Source organism: Salmo salar, chromosome ssa18, assembly GCF_905237065.1.
Source record: "Salmo salar chromosome ssa18, Ssal_v3.1, whole genome shotgun sequence".
In the NCBI taxonomy this organism is placed as follows: Eukaryota; Metazoa; Chordata; class Actinopteri; order Salmoniformes; family Salmonidae; genus Salmo; species Salmo salar.
This window is the reverse complement of record NC_059459.1, coordinates 8,955,222-8,972,377: the sequence shown is the minus strand read 5'-3', so window position 1 is coordinate 8,972,377 and position 17,156 is coordinate 8,955,222. Positions and strand designations below refer to the sequence as shown.

Genomic DNA, 17,156 nt, shown 5'->3' with positions numbered 1-17,156 from the left:
GCATCATATTATTGGCATACTGCTAATGCCAGTAGTATGTATATCAATTGGCCTATAAGGCTTTATCCATACATCAACAAATATTGCCTAAAACATTTCACAAACCATATTGTGAACTTGAAAACATACCAGATGTGTGCTAATCAACGGTTGAACAAATACAATTTTTATGGACAATTTACCATGTACAAGTTTGTGGATTCAATCACTTGGTCTGAATCACTCTGCATTCCTTTCCCACAGTAGAAAAACAACTAGGAAAAGCTGACCCTGAAAGGCAGAGATTTTGTTCATACGGGCATGCAAAAAAACTAAAACATAAAAAGGGTTCCAGGTAGTCCCTCCCCGTTTGTCAGTTTCCTTCCATTTGGTGCCTAATGAACACAACCAGGGTGTCTCAGTGCTAGTGTACTGAAGGAACGTAGAACACGCCATGCTGGTGTTTGACCAGCGTTGCCAGGAATATCCACACCGACAGGATGTGGTTGGGGTATGGGTGGATGTAGGTGGAGAGAGCAAACTCTGTCCCAGGGATCTCAGTGCTGTGGATTCTGGTGTTGTAGACAGCCTCGATCACTGTGCTCATGTCTTGGTAGGCCATATGAATGGGGAAGCCAGTCACCTAAAAACACACAGTTAATCAGTGTTTCCCCTATAGTTTATTTGTGTATTTCTGCCGAGATGTGCTTTTAAGAACAGAGGGACAAATTACAACGTATATTTGTAGTAAGTAGCATTTTATGCATCGTCTTTTGGGGTTTTTCAATTATGTAAATGATGGGCATCCCCATGCTTTTTCATATTTATTGAAAGGTGCTATTCTTTATCAGTTGGGCTTCAGGTTATAATGCTTTTAAAGGGGAAATTACATTTCAGATGGTGTCAATTCAATTTAGATTCATTTTGGAGTAGAATGTCCTTTTTAAAATCATCAGAAGTGACCTCGCAGTCAACAGAAGTGACCATCTCCTGCTACATTTGCCACCGCTGCTGAAACAAATTATAGTTAGAAAAAGGAAGATGAACATATTTTTTTTTTAATCACATTTTTGGGGGATTGTATACCCAATAATGGTCACTGTCGTTAGTCATGTAGCAAGTCTTACTACAGTATCCACCTATTTTTATTCTCAAGGCCTGTGTTTTCTATCCAATGTAAGGACACTCTCAAACATCAAACCCTCCCCATTGTACGAGAGCAGGGTTGTTCATCAGGACACACAACAGAATACTAAATAAGCTTTTTATTGGACCAGTCTAGGTAGTCCCTTCCTGTTTCAATCCATGTGGTCCATAATAAATACTATCCACTGATTCCCCTTTTTCATATAAAAGAGGGTTACTGGTAGGCCTATTTCACCTTGTAATCCTTCATAGTGTCCAGCAGCCTGTCTATCTCTAGGGCTATTGAGTCAGAGGCTGGGTTCCTCTCAAGCTTCTGCATGACCTCCGAGAGCATGGCTGCACAGCGTGGGCTCCAGCGTGTAGGGTGGGGGCTTCTCCAGTCCATCACACAACTTTTCAGTTTCCTCTCCATCCTGTGTTGAAGAATGAAATTCATGGATGGGACAGACAAGACCATAAATGAAATTGTCCTGTGTTTTGCTCTAAGATGAAAGCAATGCATAGCCTTAAATATGGAATCCATATTAACATACCTTCTTTGAAGGTGATTGACCAGATCTATTTGAGTGGGACGGTATTTAATTTCTGTTGGCTGTAAGATTTTACAGTTAGCATTGAGCAGTTTTTATTTACTGTACACAGTTGACTCAAGTTATGTTGACTCAATAGAAGTAATAAGTTATGTTCTTCAAATATGACCTACTTTCAAATATTTCACTACTGTCACTAATTTTCAATGAGGAAAACCTACGGCTCTTATGTTTGGAGCCGTATCTTACATTGTATGTCTTGTCAAAAACACTACAGTAGCAAAAAAAACTAGGTTAGAAATACCATTGAGGATGAGTCCGAGTTGAACCCTTTGGGGAATAAGGGTTTCCATGTGGCATTATTTGATACGTCAAAAGTGATGGGCATCTTTCTTGTTGGTTGGAGATGGAACCACACCTGAGAGACATCCAGTCAGATCAAGCACATGACATTTATGGTCAATGGACACGTCACCTAAAAACGTTTAAGATCTAGTCAAGATAGCGGCTGAAGACGAGGATCCCTTTCAACAGTTTTAGAGCGCCACACAGCTGGTGAACAAGACTTGCATAGAATGCACACGTGATGGTATACTGTTGTAGCCGTATCAATCACTGACTGATTTATAGGTCACAACACAGTCTCATGACACTGTAACATATCGAATAACTGGTAGAACGCAGTGTCGCCACAACGATAGCATAGTAAACAGCATGGGTAGGGACAAAGAACAGCAGTTGGGAAGTGGACTTTGGGACAGAGTTATTGATTTGACATCTGTTTTGACTAAACTCACGTACACAAAATCCTGAGTGGATGACATAAATTAAACACATCCATGGGCTCCACTCTTACATTTTCACCATTGACCAGACAGTCGACAGTCTTTAGAGGACAGAAGGAGTCGTATGACTGGTAGTGCTTCCCATCTCTGGGGTTCCACAACACAAACCAAGTGTTCTCCTGAGTAAGGACATAGGCTGTCTCTCCCTGGAAAAAAAAAACTAGACATGAATGCTACTGTGTTGCCGTAAAACGAATACAATGAAATGCACTGCACTAAAGGTGTAGTCTATTTTCTCAGCTGACTCGCAAATACATTGATTTGGATGGGAGTGAATTGTGTTGTTTTATGTATACAGTGCTTTCAGAAAGTATTCACGCCCCTTGACTTTTTCCATATTTTGTCGTATTACAGCCTGAATTTTAAATTGAGATTTTGTGTCACTGGCCTACACACAATACCCCATAATGTCAAAGTGAAATTATGTTTTTAGACAAATTAATTAGATATGAAAAACTGAAATGTCTTGAGTCAAAAGTATTAAATTTGTTATGGCAAGCCTAAATGCGTTGAGTAAAAATATGCATCAGCCCATTTATTTAAAGCTGCTATGCTGCATCAGTTGGGATACAGGTTGTTTCCATTTTAAAGGGCAAATTATATTTCAGATGTCAGCATAATTGTATTTTAATTTATTTTGGAGTAGAATGTCCTTTTGTTACCAGCAGTGACCTCAGTCACCTTCTCCCTCTACCTTTGCCACCGCTGCTGAACAAAATCCTAGGGGAAACACTGTTTTGTTTGTCTTCTAGTGGAAACGGTACACCCTCCCCATTGTACGAGAGCAGGTTTGTTCATTAGGGCACACAACAGAAAATGTCTTAAACAAGTCACATAAGTTGCATGGACTCTCACTGTGTGTTTAACATGATTTCTGAATGACTATCTCATCTCTGTACCCCACACAGTTATCTGTAAGGTCCCTCTGTCAAGCAGTGAATTTCAAACACAGATTCAACCACAAAGAGAAGGGAGGTTTTCCAATGCCTAGCAAAGAAGGGTACCTATTGGTAGAAATAATAAAACGCAGACATTGAATATCCCTTTGAGCATGGTGAAGTTATTAATTACACTTCGGATGGTGTATCAATACACCCAGTCACTACAAAGATACAGGTGTCTTTCCTAACTCAGTTGCCGGAGAGGAAGGAAACCGCTCAGGGATTTCACCATGAGGCGAAGGATGACGTTAAAACAGAGTTTAATGGCTGTGATAGGAGAAAACTGAGGATTGATCAAAAACATTGTAATTACTCCACAATACTAACCTAAATGACAGAGTGAAAAGAAGGAAGCCTGTACAGAATAAAACATATTCCAAAACATGCATCCTGTTTGCAATAAGGCCCTAAAGTGAAACTGCTAAAAATTTGGTAAAGAAATTAACTTTATGTCCTGAGTACAAAGGGTTATGTTTGTTGCAAATCCAACACAACACATCCCTTCCCTGAGTACCACTCTTCATATTTTCATGCATGGTGGTAGTTGTATCATGTTCTGGGTAGCCCTGTCATCACCAAGGACTAGGTACTGTAGTTTTTTAGGATAAAAAGAAACAGAATAGAGCTAAGCACAGGAAAAATCCTAGAGGAAAACCTGGTTCAGTCTGCTTTCCAACAGACACTGGGAGACAAATTCAACTTTCAGCAGGACAATAACCTAAAACACAAGCCCAAATATACATTTACATTACATTTAAGTCATCTAGCAGACGCTCTTATCCAGAGCGACTTACAAATTGGTGCATTCACCTTATGATATCCAGTGGAACAACCACTTTACAATAGTGCATCTAAATCTTTTAAGGGGGGGGGGTTAGAAGGATTACTTTATCCTGTCCTAGGTATTCCTTAAAGAGGTAGGGTTTCAGGTGTCTCCGGAAGGTGGTGATTGACTCCGCTGTCCTGGCGTCGTGAGGGAGCTTGTTCCACCAATGGGGTGCCAGAGCAGCGAACAGTTTTGACTGGGCTGAGCGGGAACTGTGCTTCCTCAGAGGTAGGGGGGCCAGCAGGCCAGAGGTGGATGAACGCAGTGCCCTTGTTTGGGTGTAGGGCCTGATCAGAGCCTGAAGGCATGGAGGTGCCGTTCCCTTCACAGCTCCGTAGGCAATCACCATGGTCTTGTAGCGGATGCGAGCTTCAACTGGAAGCCAGTGGAGAGAGCGGAGGAGCGGGGTGACGTGAGAGAACTTGGGAAGGTTGAACACCAGACGGGCTGCGGCGTTCTGGATGAGTTGTAGGGGTTTAATGGCACAGGCAGGGAGCCCAGCCAACAGCGAGTTGCAGTAATCCAGACGGGAGATGACAAGTGCCTGGATTAGGACCTGCGCCACTTCCTGTGTGAGGCAGGGTCGTACTCTGCGAATCTTGTAGAGCATGAACCTACAGGATCGGGTCACCGCCTTGATGTTAGTGGAGAACGACAGGGTGTTGTCCAGGATCACGCCAAGGTTCTTAGCACTCTGGGAGGAGGACACAAGGGAGTTGTCAACCGTGATGGCGAGATCATGGAACGGGCAGTCCTTCCCCGGGAGGAAGAGCAGCTCCGTCTTGCCGAGGTTCAGCTTGAGCTGGTGATCCGTCATCCACACTGATATGTCTGACAGACATGCAGAGATGCGATTCGCCGCCTGGTTATCAGAAGGGGGAAAGGAGAAGCTTAATTGTGTGTCGTCTGCATAGCAATGATAGGAGAGACCATGTGAGGATATGACAAAGCCAAGTGACTTGGTGTATAGCGAGAATAGGAGAGGGCCTAGAACAGAGCCCTGGGGGACACCAGTGGTGAGAGCGCATGGTGCGGAGACAGATTCTCGCCACGCCACCTGGTAGGAGCGACCTGTCAGGTAGGACGCAATCCAAGCGTGGGCTGCGCCGGAGATGCCCAACTCGGAGAGGGTGGAGAGGAGGATCTGATGGTTCACAGTATCAAAGGCAGCAGATAGGTCTAGAAGGATGAGAGCAGAGGAGAGAGAGTTAGCTTTAGCATTGCGGAGAGCCTCCGTGACACAGAGAAGAGCAGTCTCAGTTGAGTGCCCAGTCTTGAAACCTGACTGATTAGGATCAAGAAGGTCATTCTGAGAGAGATAGCAGGAGAGCGGGCAAAGGACGGCACGTTCAAGAGTTTTGGAGAGAAAATAAATAAGGGATACTGGTCTGTAGTTGTTGACATCGGAGGGATCGAGTGTAGGTTTTAATAAATGTATATACACTGGAGTTGCTTACCAAGATGACATGGAATGTTCCTGAGTGGCCTAGTTACAGTTTTGACTTAAATTGGCTTGAAAATCTATGGCAAGACTTGAAAATGGCTGTCTAGCAATGATCAACAACCAACTTGACAGAGCTTGAATATTTTTCTTTCATAATAATGTGCAAATAATGTACAATCCAGGTCTACAAAGCTCTTCGAGACTTACCCAGAAAGACTCACCACTTTAATCGCTGCCAAAGGTGATTCTAACATGTATTGACTCGGGGGGTTGAATACTTATGTAATCAAGATATATTAGTGTTTTATTTTTTATACAAATGTTTCTATTTTTCATCCACTTTGACATTATAGAGTATTTTGTGTAGATTATTGACAAAAAATGACAAATCATTTTAATCCCACCTTGTAACACAATAAAATGTGGAAAAAGTCAAGGGGTGTGAATACTTTCTGAAGGCAATGTACATTAAACAGCACATGTCAATTGTTACCTCTATGACAGATGTTCCCAGGAGAAGCCACCCATTTACTGTCAGGTCATGAAAGAAGTTGCACAGCAGAACTGCCAAACTGACATCGTTTCCCATAGCCAGCTCCAAGCATTGCTATTGTGTATAGCAAAGGTGTGCAATAAGGAATGAAAAAAGCACCACTGGGTTAACAACAAGCTGACCAAACTATGTTGATAATTATTGGTATTTTTCTTGGTATTTAATATCTGCTGAACATAAGTGATGTTTTATGTCTTGGCTCTGAAACAAAATGTTAATTCTACAACATGGTCTGTTTGTTTACCTCTGAGGTGAGCCACATGTCCCCACTGTCACCAACGTCAGATGGGAAGGACAAGGTGGGAATCAGGGACACAAAGGCTGCCACCCTCTCCTGGGTTACACAGAGCAAAACATTTTTAAGAGCACAACATAACGCCCATTTAAATCAATTAAAGGGCAACTCCACCTCTTTTCAACGGTATTTTCATTATCTCCAGTCATCATATGTGAAAACGGTGCAATTCAGTTTTTCTTAGGAAATAAATATACATTTAAAAAGTTCTACCCAATGACATTATCAAATGTTAAAACATTTTAAAAACAGATTTTCAAACTGAGATTTGCGGTGATGTGGGGAGCAACAAAATACCCTCCCTTGGGCTAGAAACTCGTTGCATGTTTTGAAAATCACAATTAAAAAAAAAAACTATCTATCCTACCCTTTGTCACAGAGAAGCAATTTTTTTAGGCCCTTTATTCTTATCTTTTTAACCACAGATCATAGAAACACGCTGTTTTCACATATGTAGACTGGTTTGGTGCTGGAGATGATGAATATGAGGTTGAAAAGTGGTGGAATTGCCCTTTAATGTAATGCATATAAACAAAATAACTGAGTTCCATCCAAACAACTCCAAATAAGTAAAACTTCCAAAGAATGAATACAACTGTGCTTTCATTATGATTCCATGTTGTTTATATATATTTCAGACATGAACCTTATGGGTTGAATCATTCTAATGATAGTGATGTTATGGTCAGACCTGAGTTCAAATACTATTTTAAATCATTTGAAATACTTTTGCTAGGCTTGATTGAGTTTTTCTATAAAAGTAATAAAAAAAAATGAAAACCCAGCCCATCTGGTTCTCCAGGCAGACTAAAGCAAACGCTCAGTGTTTGAAAGATTTCAAATAGTATTTGAACCCAGATCTAGTTATGTTGGAGCCTTACTAGAACAGACATGCTATTGTCGGGGGTGTCCAGGACAACTTCCTGTGGAGGAGGAAGTGGCTTGAAGAACCGGTGTGCCAGGACAAGCCTCCCCTCACTATTTATCACTGTGGTTATGACTCGCTTCTTCACCCGGCCTGCTGCCACCTTACACTGCTTCTCATACTCATAGGTCAAGTCCAGCAAGTCCTCATCCTCGTCTGTGGAAAACTATGCGGAGACAGATACAAACACAGAATTCTGTAGGAGCAGCAGCAGTGCATGGAAAAGGGTGACTTATCATTTAGGCTAAGCAATAAAAATTGGACTGATACTCACCAGCCAAAGGGGCTTCTGGTCACCATACTAAATGTGAAGAGGGCAAATAGTAAATTTCCATGAATGTGTGTTCTGATGCAGTTGTACAGTTGGTTATCAATCACAGTAGTCATGACATTAAACATAAGCACGTCAAAATAATGGACGCTGATTAAAGTAAATATATTCCATATCTTATCGCTCAATATCTTCCACAGCAAAAGTCTAAATAAAATAACAATTAAGTGTTTTTAGTTGAAGGCAAAGAGGTTTTAGAACATAGTACCTCTTTAAAATTTAACAGTATTAAACATGAAAATAATTTGCCTTTGCTGTCTGGTCATCACTCAGAGAGATGGCTGGATCCAAAGTGATGAAGACATTCATGAAACTGGTATCTCTTCTCGAGGGTATCTCTATGCCCTGGTCATTGACCATGTCTTCCCCTGTCCACATGTAGCCCAGTAGGGTCGGTGGGGTACAGATGGTCAGTTTCTCATACACCTATCAAATGATAAGATATGGGGGAGTTGACTCTTAGATAAAAGGGTTCCAAAAAGATTCTTTGCAGAGGGATAGGTTTCAACCAAGAAACGTTTTCCTCTGAAGTACCTGAGTGTTTACTCTTTACCTCAGTGTTTAAACTTTTAGTAATCGGATAAGTTTAAAAAGATAGGTGTTAGAATGTTTGAAATTGTACCTATATAGGAATATTTGTGCATGTATCTAGTACCTTAATCATTTTACATATACAACACTGACATAGTTGATATCTTTGGAAAACAGAAAGGAAAACGCCGCACACTGCCGCTCATGCTCCCAGGTGATATTTATTTACAACGTTTCGACCCTTAGGTCTTCATCAGGCATCCATATCCCAGGTGGGGGTGGAAGGTCCTATATATAGGGGCAGTACTCAGTGACATCACTTCCTGAAACAGGAGGTAAAAAATGTAAAACAGTTTCACAATATTAACATTCAATGTATCAAAATATATGATCATACACAGAGAATGTGATCAATATTTATAGTAATATACATACACATACAATATTCAATTAGGATTAAAAAAAACACAATTCAGACTTATTGAAACTATAAAAACAGTTTCAAGTCAAACTCCTCATTAAGGCCAAGAGGAGACGGTGTGTTCAGCCTGTGGATCCAGAACGATTCCCTTTGAAGAAGTTTCCTCTCAATGTCCCCTCCCCTGCGTGACATCTTGACCATTTCTATTCCATATTCCAATACCTTTGTCCTGTGCGGGGTGGGTAAATGACTTACATTTGTACTTTAAAGCTGCATTGAGCACATTGGCCACATTTGTAATTACCCTCAGGAACCTTGTCCAAAAAAGTTTCCCTTTTCTCTGGTGGGTAATCAGATTTAACCACAATATCTCTCACTTTTGGAGGTGTTTTAAAAATCATACATGGGGGATATTTAAAAATGGGTTTCAATTGTGGGTCAGTATCAATAATGTACCGGTGCATTGGGGAAGGCATTTAAGGACATTATCAGGAAGCACCGGTACAGTATTGATACTGACCCACAATTGAAACCCATTTTTAAATATCCCCCATATATGATTTTTAAAACACCTCCAAAAGTGAGAGATATTGTGGTTAAATCTGATTACCCACCAGAGAAAAGGGAAACTTTTTTGGACAAGGTTCCTGAGGGTAATTACAAATGTGGCCAATGTGCTCAATGCAGCTTCAAGTACAAATGTAACTCATTTACCCACCCCGCACAGGACAAAGATTTAAGATCAAGGGCCTGATTACCTGCATGTCCACCAATGTTATTTACATGTTGAAATGTCCTTGTGGTCTGTCTTACATAGGGAAAATCCATAGAAGCCTTAAGACACAGATCAGTGAGAACCGCAGCAATATACGAAACCTATGAGACAAAACAATCCGGTGGCTGCTCATTTTGTACAAGCTGGACATCCTATTAGTTCTCTGAGATACATTGGAATAGAAATGGTCAAGATGTCACGCAGGGGAGGGGACATTGAGAGGAAACTTCTTCAAAGGGAATCGTTCTGGATCCACAGGCTGAACACACCGTCTCCTCTTGGCCTTAATGAGGAGTTTGACTTGAAACTGTTTTTATAGTTTCAATAAGTCTGAATTGTATATATATTTTTTTATCCTAATTGAATATTGTATGTGTATGTATATTACTATAAATATTGATCACATTCTCTGTGTATGATCATATATTTTGATACATTGAATGTTAATATTATGAAACTATGGTTAACATTTTTTTTAACCCCATGTTTCAGGAAGTGATGTCTCTGAGTACTGCCCCTATATATAGGACCTTCCGCCCCCACCTGGGATATGGATGCCTGATGAAGACCTAAGGGTCGAACCCTTGTAAATAAATATCACCCTGGGAGCATGAGCAGCAGTGTGCGGCGTTTTCCTTTCTGTTTTCCATGAGTTTGTCTACAACTCCAGCACCCGCGGAAGGTACCTGGATGTGTGTATGTTCTTCAGCTTTTATAGTTGACATCTTTGCCATGATTTCTGTCTTCTGTGATTTCTGAATTTTTTATTTATTTATTTTTGGTTACTACATGATTCCATGTGTATTTTCATATTTTTGATGTCTTCACTACTATTCTACAATGTAGAAAATAGTAAAAATAAAGAAAAACCCTGGAATGAGTAGGTGTGTCCAAACTTTTGACTGGTGCTATATGTAATGTATTGTCATAAAGAATGTAATAGTAAAGCTGGTGGAGCCATTCGTACAAGGTTCTAGTAAGAACCCTTCAAAGATAAAAGGGTTCTTGGTAGAACCCTTCATAGAGGGTTCTAGGAAGAACCTTTAGATGATAAAAGAGTTCTTTGTAGAACCACTTATAAAGGGTTCTAGGGAAGAACCCTTCATGGAGGGTTCTAAGTAGGACCATTTACAGAGGGCTCTATGAAGTACCCTTCATAGAGGGTTCTGGGTAGAACCCTCTGCAAAGGATTCTACCTACCACCAAAAAGGGTTCCCATATGGAGACAAGCCGAAGAACCCTATATGGTTCTACTTAGCACCTTTTTTCTATGATCGCAGAGAAGACAATATAAGAATGTTAATTATCTACAAGGCAACCGTACATACAAAGACATGTTCACATACAGTAAGCAACCACAGCAACTCACCGACATTACTAGGCCAAGTTGGACAAAGCTGACAGGCTTTAAATCCTTTTATCCGGCTTGTGCACCACCTGAACGTGTGTGTGTGCGCGCAGAGCAGTACCTTGGATTGCTGCAGCAGAGATCTGAAGGGTAAGGTGACCGAGCCCAGCCACTGTCTGCCAGAGAACACCTGGGCTCCACAGCCTCTCAGAGAACTGCTCTGGGTTTCCCACATGTGAGATGAAAGATGAAAGAGAGTAAGGGAGGGATGGAGATGGGATAGACAGAATGTTGATTTCCAGTTCACCCTGCGATTTGAAGTGGCCTTTGAATAGTGATTGTACTTTCATGGTTGAGGCTTACAGTACCTCAATGACTTGAAAGGACATCTCATCAAACACATTGATGACAATGTCGTCTTGTACTTTGGAAAGGCCTGCGTGGCTATAATCACCCCCTAAGGATCTGAGAGAACATTACATTTGACATTTCTGAAATGTGATTTTATTAGCACGAACAGTACAGTCACATGTGTAAGGATGCACAGTATTCACTTGTGGAGCCAGTTGGAGATGGAATTAACAGTGAATTAGGACAGTAGTGGGTGTCATACTTAAACTCCAGGGTGAACTCTTCCCTCCAGCATGGGTTGTGTCCCTGCTCTACGCTGCTCTCATATGTTGTCTCCTGAAACCTAACCTCCACGAAGGGCTGAACCTGAGCCTGGCACAACCATGGGACAAACTCAACCTACTGTACCTGTTATGAACCTACATAACCATATTGTTATATACAGTATGTCATGTCAACGGCCTATACGGCAACAACAAAAAAAAAGCTATCAGGAAAATAAGTTCATGTTCGTAATCCGGTAGTATCTGACTGTCAATCATGCAATTTTGAATTCTGTTTCAATATTCAATATACGGCGATCACGTCTCTGTCTGTGATATTTTAGCACCAAATATGTGCTACCTCTACCATTTTACCTGTAGGACAGCCTTTTCCGAGCTGCTTTTCATGTTGTGTCTGCTGCTGCTAGACAGACCACAGCAGGAGCCTCTTGCGTGGATCTCCCTTAAAGGTACACAAAACACAACTCATTAGATCTGCTTCCACACAGATGGAACTGCGTTGTCAAGGAAATAGAAAGTATTGTCTATTTTTGATGATGTTCTCTATAAGCGTGGTTGTCAAGTGGGGGAGGAAATTCAGTCAAAAGGTTTTTATCTTTGCTAGAATTGGATAAGAGTATCATTACATCACGCATTGAACAGTACAGTAAGAATTCTATTAGGATAGCTGCAGGCATGAGAAGCTGAAGTATCTGCCAATGTGGGGTTGTTAAGGCAAGTTGCCAACTGTTTTGTAGATATAGCGAATATGTTCAGCTAATAGTACAAGTAGTATTGGGTTGGGTGTACTGTAAAGTGATGATAGTAGAAGTAGAGGTATTTGTTATAGTAATATCATAGGTTTTACGCTAGAAGCTGTAGTAGTAGTTGTAAAAGTAGTAGGATGGGTAGAACTTGGATCAATACTTGAGGAAAGCCTCCTGGCGAACAGGCAGGCCCTGGGCATTGTTGATGGCAACATAGATCCTCAGGTCCCCGTCTGAGAGGGAGCAGGTAGGAACGATCTTCCTCTTCACACGCTGAGGCTGGAGAGGTCGCTTTAGTCTGAACACGTCCCAGTCGAACTCCCTGATGGGGTGGAGAGTATTAGCCTGGAGTTCAAATGGATATGCTCCATTTCAATGGTGAAACAAAGCATATCAGTTTGGATTCCAGGCTAGGACACTAGAAGTGTCAGAGCAAAACATAGAGACGTATCATCGTGTAGCCTGGCGTCAGGTAGCCTAGCGGTTGGAGCGTCGTGCCAGTAACCGAAAGGTTGCTAGTTCGAATCCCAGAACTGACCATGTGTAAAATCTGTCGATGTGCCTTTGAGTAAGGTACTTAACCCGTATTGCTCCAGGGTTACTGTTGAATGGCAGACCCTGGCTGTGACGACCCCACTCTCCAAGGGTGTCTCAGGGTGAATGGGATACGCAAAAAAACACTTTGAAATAGGACAAATACAAGCACCCACTAAATTATTATCATTATGTCTGCAATTTCGCAGAGGCCTCGAGCTAAAAATACTTCTTTATGACATGTGGTTTATGGGCTGTACAGCAACACCATTTGTATGTGGAGAAGGGTTAAGGAGAAAATGAGTCTTAATCCTCACATCACTGTATCTGCCTCGTGGTACTCGGTGACTATATCAGAGAACTTGTACTTCCTCTTGATGTTGAACAGTTTTTTTCTTGCCAACTTCAGCGCCTAAAAAAACAATTACAGCTCGCATGACAATCGAAAATGACATTTCAGTATTGCTACTCATTAGCACATGTTCATATATCAAACAGATCATATGAGTAAGCTGTGAATACAGACATACGCGATAAAATGCAATCTGACTCCAGATGACAGAATCTAGGGAAGGAAGAGTACCTTTTGGATGCAGTGGATAGAGCGTGCTCTCTGCATTGTGATAGGGTCTTCATCCATAAGGGACAGACTTGGGAATGCACCATAATCCTGGGAAACAACAAAGCAACAAATGTCCACTTTCGTTAAAAAGAATTCACCCACAAAGTTATTGCAGGAAGAGAGTAAAGTATGTACAGTTGAAGTCGGAAGTTTACATACTTAGATTGGAGTCATTAAAACTCGTTTTTCAACCACTCCACAAATTTCTTGTTAACAATCTATAGTTTTGGCAAGTCGGTTAGGACATCTACTTTGTGCATGACAGAAGTAATTTTTTCAACAATTGTTTACAGACAGATTATTTCACTTATAATTCACTGTATGATAATTCCAGTGGGTAAGAAGTTACATACACTAAGTTGACTGTGCCTTTAAACAGCTTGGAAAATTCCAGAAAATGATGTCATGGCATTAGAAGCTTCTGATATGCTAATTGACATCATTTGAGTCAATTGGAGGTGTACCTGTGGATGTATTTCAAGGCCTACCTTAAAACTCAGTGCATCTTTGCTTGACATCATGGGAAAATCAAAAGAAATCAGCCAAGACCTCAGAAAAAAATTGTAGACCTCCACAAGTCTGGTTCATCCTTGGGAGCAATTTCCAAATGCCTGAAGGTACCACGTTCATCTGTACAAACAATAGTACACAAGTATAAACACCCTGGGACCACGCAGCCGTCATACCGCTCAAGAAGGAGACGCCGTCTGTCTCCTAGAGATAAACGTACTTTAGTGCGAAAAGTGCAAATCAACCCACGGAACAACAGCAAAGGACCTTGTGAAGATGCTGGAGGAAACAGGTACAAAAGTATCTATATCCACAGTAAAACGAGTCCTATATCAACATAACCTGAAAGGCCGCTCAGCAAGGAAGAAGCCACTGCTCCAAAACCGCCATAAAAAAGCCAGACTACGGTTTGCAACTGCACATGGGGACAAAGATCGTACTTTTTGGAGAAATGTCCCCTGGTCTGATGAAACAAAAATAGAACTGTTTGGCCATAATGACCATCGTTATGTTTGGAGGAAAAAGGGGGACGCTTGCAAGCCGAAGAACACCATCCCAACCGTGAAGCACGGGGGTGGCAGCATCATGTTGTGTGGGTGTTTTTTTGCAGGAGGGACTGGTGCACTTCACAAAATAGACATCAGTCAGGAAGTTAAAGCTTGGTAGCAAATGGGTCTTCCAAATGGACAATGACCCCAAGCATACAGTGGGGGAAAAAAGTATTTGATCCCCTGCTGATTTTGTACTTAATGGTAGGTTTATTTGAACAGTGAGAGACAGAATAACAACAAAAATATCCAGAAAAACGCATGTCAGAAATGTTATAAATTGATTTGCATTTTAATGAGGGAAATAAATATTTGACCACCTCTCAATCAGAAAGATTTCTGGCTCCCAGGTGTCTTTTATACAGGTAACGAGCTGAGATTAGGAGCACACTCTTAAAGGGAGTGCTCCTAACCGCAGCTTGTTACCTGTAAAAAAGACACCTGTCCACAGAAACAATCAATCAATCAGATTCCAAACTCTCCACCATGGCCAATACCAAAGAGCTCTCCAAGGATGTCAGGGACAAGATTGTAGACCTACACAAGGCTGGAATGGGCTACAAGACCATCGCCAAGCAGCTTGGTGAGAAGGTGACAACATTTGGTGCGATTATTCGCAAATGGAAGAAACTCAAAAGAACTGTCAATATCCCTCGGCCTGGGGCTCCATGCAAGATCTCACCTCGTGGAGTTGCAATGATCATGAGAACGGTGAGGAATCAGCCCAGAACTACACGGGAGGATCTTGTCAATGATCTCAAGGCAGCTGGGACCATAGTCACCAAGAAAACAATTGGTAACACACTACGCTGTGAAGGACTGAAATCCTGCAGCACCCGCAAGGTCCCCCTGCTCAAAAAAGCACATATACATGCCCGTCTGAAGTTTGCCAATGAACATCTGAATGACTCAGAGGACAACTGGTGAAAGTGTTGTGGTCAGATGAGACCAAAATGGAGCTCTTTGACATCAACTCTACTTGCCGTGTTTGGAGGAGGAGGAATGCTGCCTATGACCCCAAGAACACCATCTCCACCGTCAAACATGGAGGTGGAAACATTATGCTTTGGGGGTGTTTTTCTGCTAAGGGGACAGGACAACTTCACTGCATCAAAGGGACGATGGACGGGGCCATGTACCATCAAATCTTGGGTGAGAAACTCCTTCCCTTAGCAAGGGCATTGAAAATGGGTCGTGGATGGGTATTCCAGCATGATAATGACCCAAAACACACGGCCAAGGCAACAAAGGAGTGGCTCAAGAAGAAGCACATTAAGGTCCTGGAGTGGCCTAGCCAGTCTCCAGACCTTAATCCCATAGAAAATCTGTGGAGGGAGCTGAAGGTTCGAGTTGCCAAACGTCAGCCTCGAAACCTTAATGACTTGGAGAAGATCTGCAAAGAGGAGTGGGACAAAATCCCTTCTGAGATGTGTGCAAACCTGGTGGCCAACTACAAGAAACATCTGACCTCTGTGATTGCCAACAAGGGTTTTGCCACCAAGTACTAAGTCATGTTTTGCAGAGGGGTCAAATTCTTATTTCCCCCATTAAAATGCAAATCATTTTATAACGTTTTTGACATGTGTTTTTCTGGATTTTTTTGTTGTTATTCTGTCTCTCACTGTTCAAATAAACCTACCATTAAAATGATAGACTGATCATTTCTTTGTAAGTGGGCAAACGTACAAAATCAGCAGGGGATCAAATACTTTTTTCCCCCACTGTACTTCCAAAGTTGTTGCAAAATGGCTTAAGACAACAAAGTCAAGGTATTGGAGTGGCCATCACAAAGCCCCGACTTCAATACTATAGAACATTTGTGGGAAAAACTGAAAATGCATGTGCAAGCAAGGAGGCCTACAAACCTGACTCAGTTACACCAGCTCTGTCAGGAGGAATGGGCCAAAATTCACCAAACTTATTGTGGGAAGCTTATGGAAGGCTACCCAAAATCTTTGACCCAAGTTAAACAATTTAAAGGCAATGCTACCAAATACTAATTGAGTGTATGTAAACTTCTGACCCACTGGGAATATGATGAAAGAAATAAAAGCTGAAATAAATTATTTTCTCTATTATTATTCTGACATTTCACATTCTTAAAATAAAGTTGTGAGCCTAACTGACCTAAGACAGGGAATTTTTACTAGGATTAAATGTCAGGAATTATGAAAAACTGAGTTTAAATGTATTTGGCTAAGGTGTATGTAAACTTCTGACTTCAACTGTACCTGTATGAAACTACTTATGAAACGAAACGTTGCAGAATATAGGGATGAGGAAGTAGTCTACTCTGGTCCCACAGATTTGTTTATGCTGTGTATAGCCAGACATTGGCATGACAATGACCATGCTGTAGGAATTGGCAAGACAGCACAAACTAATCTGGAACCAGGCTATATGAGAAGGGCATTACAGCGAACATTGCTTCAGTAATGTCTCTGTCGTGGAGAGGGATGGGTTTGGAGGGGCTGACGCCCACAGCATGAGAGCTCCGCAGCTGCAGGAGACCAAAGCGCCTGGACTTCTCCAGCTGCTCCTCAGTGGTGAAGTCAAACTCCTCCTCCAGGGCATGCAGGCGGAAGTGACCCGTGGCTCTGTCTCTCTGCTCACAGGCCTCCTATTGGTCAAACAATATGAGACGCTACTTCAAACGTCCACTTCAAACCAA

General features: G+C 41.7%; 1 protein-coding gene across 1 annotated transcript in view; it reads right to left on the bottom strand.

The window, feature by feature from the left end:
* Window positions 1–58: 58 nt before the first annotated feature.
* The window catches only part of LOC106576791 (protein CC2D2B), a 28,108-nt gene continuing 11,010 nt past the window's right edge, over window positions 59–17,156 (bottom strand). Inside the window, exons 17-33 of the mRNA XM_045701754.1 lie at window positions 16,902–17,105; window positions 13,389–13,475; window positions 13,123–13,217; window positions 12,432–12,593; window positions 11,880–11,967; window positions 11,504–11,613; window positions 11,259–11,355; window positions 11,012–11,110; window positions 8,065–8,241; window positions 7,441–7,650; window positions 6,509–6,598; window positions 6,205–6,318; window positions 2,512–2,646; window positions 1,960–2,073; window positions 1,659–1,717; window positions 1,361–1,538; window positions 59–622 (exon numbers count right to left, since the gene is read on the bottom strand). Of these exons, the coding sequence (XP_045557710.1) occupies window positions 404–622; window positions 1,361–1,538; window positions 1,659–1,717; window positions 1,960–2,073; window positions 2,512–2,646; window positions 6,205–6,318; window positions 6,509–6,598; window positions 7,441–7,650; window positions 8,065–8,241; window positions 11,012–11,110; window positions 11,259–11,355; window positions 11,504–11,613; window positions 11,880–11,967; window positions 12,432–12,593; window positions 13,123–13,217; window positions 13,389–13,475; window positions 16,902–17,105 (2,238 nt within the window). The 3' untranslated portion in view covers window positions 59–403. The remainder of the gene's footprint in view (window positions 623–1,360; window positions 1,539–1,658; window positions 1,718–1,959; window positions 2,074–2,511; window positions 2,647–6,204; window positions 6,319–6,508; window positions 6,599–7,440; window positions 7,651–8,064; window positions 8,242–11,011; window positions 11,111–11,258; window positions 11,356–11,503; window positions 11,614–11,879; window positions 11,968–12,431; window positions 12,594–13,122; window positions 13,218–13,388; window positions 13,476–16,901; window positions 17,106–17,156) is intronic.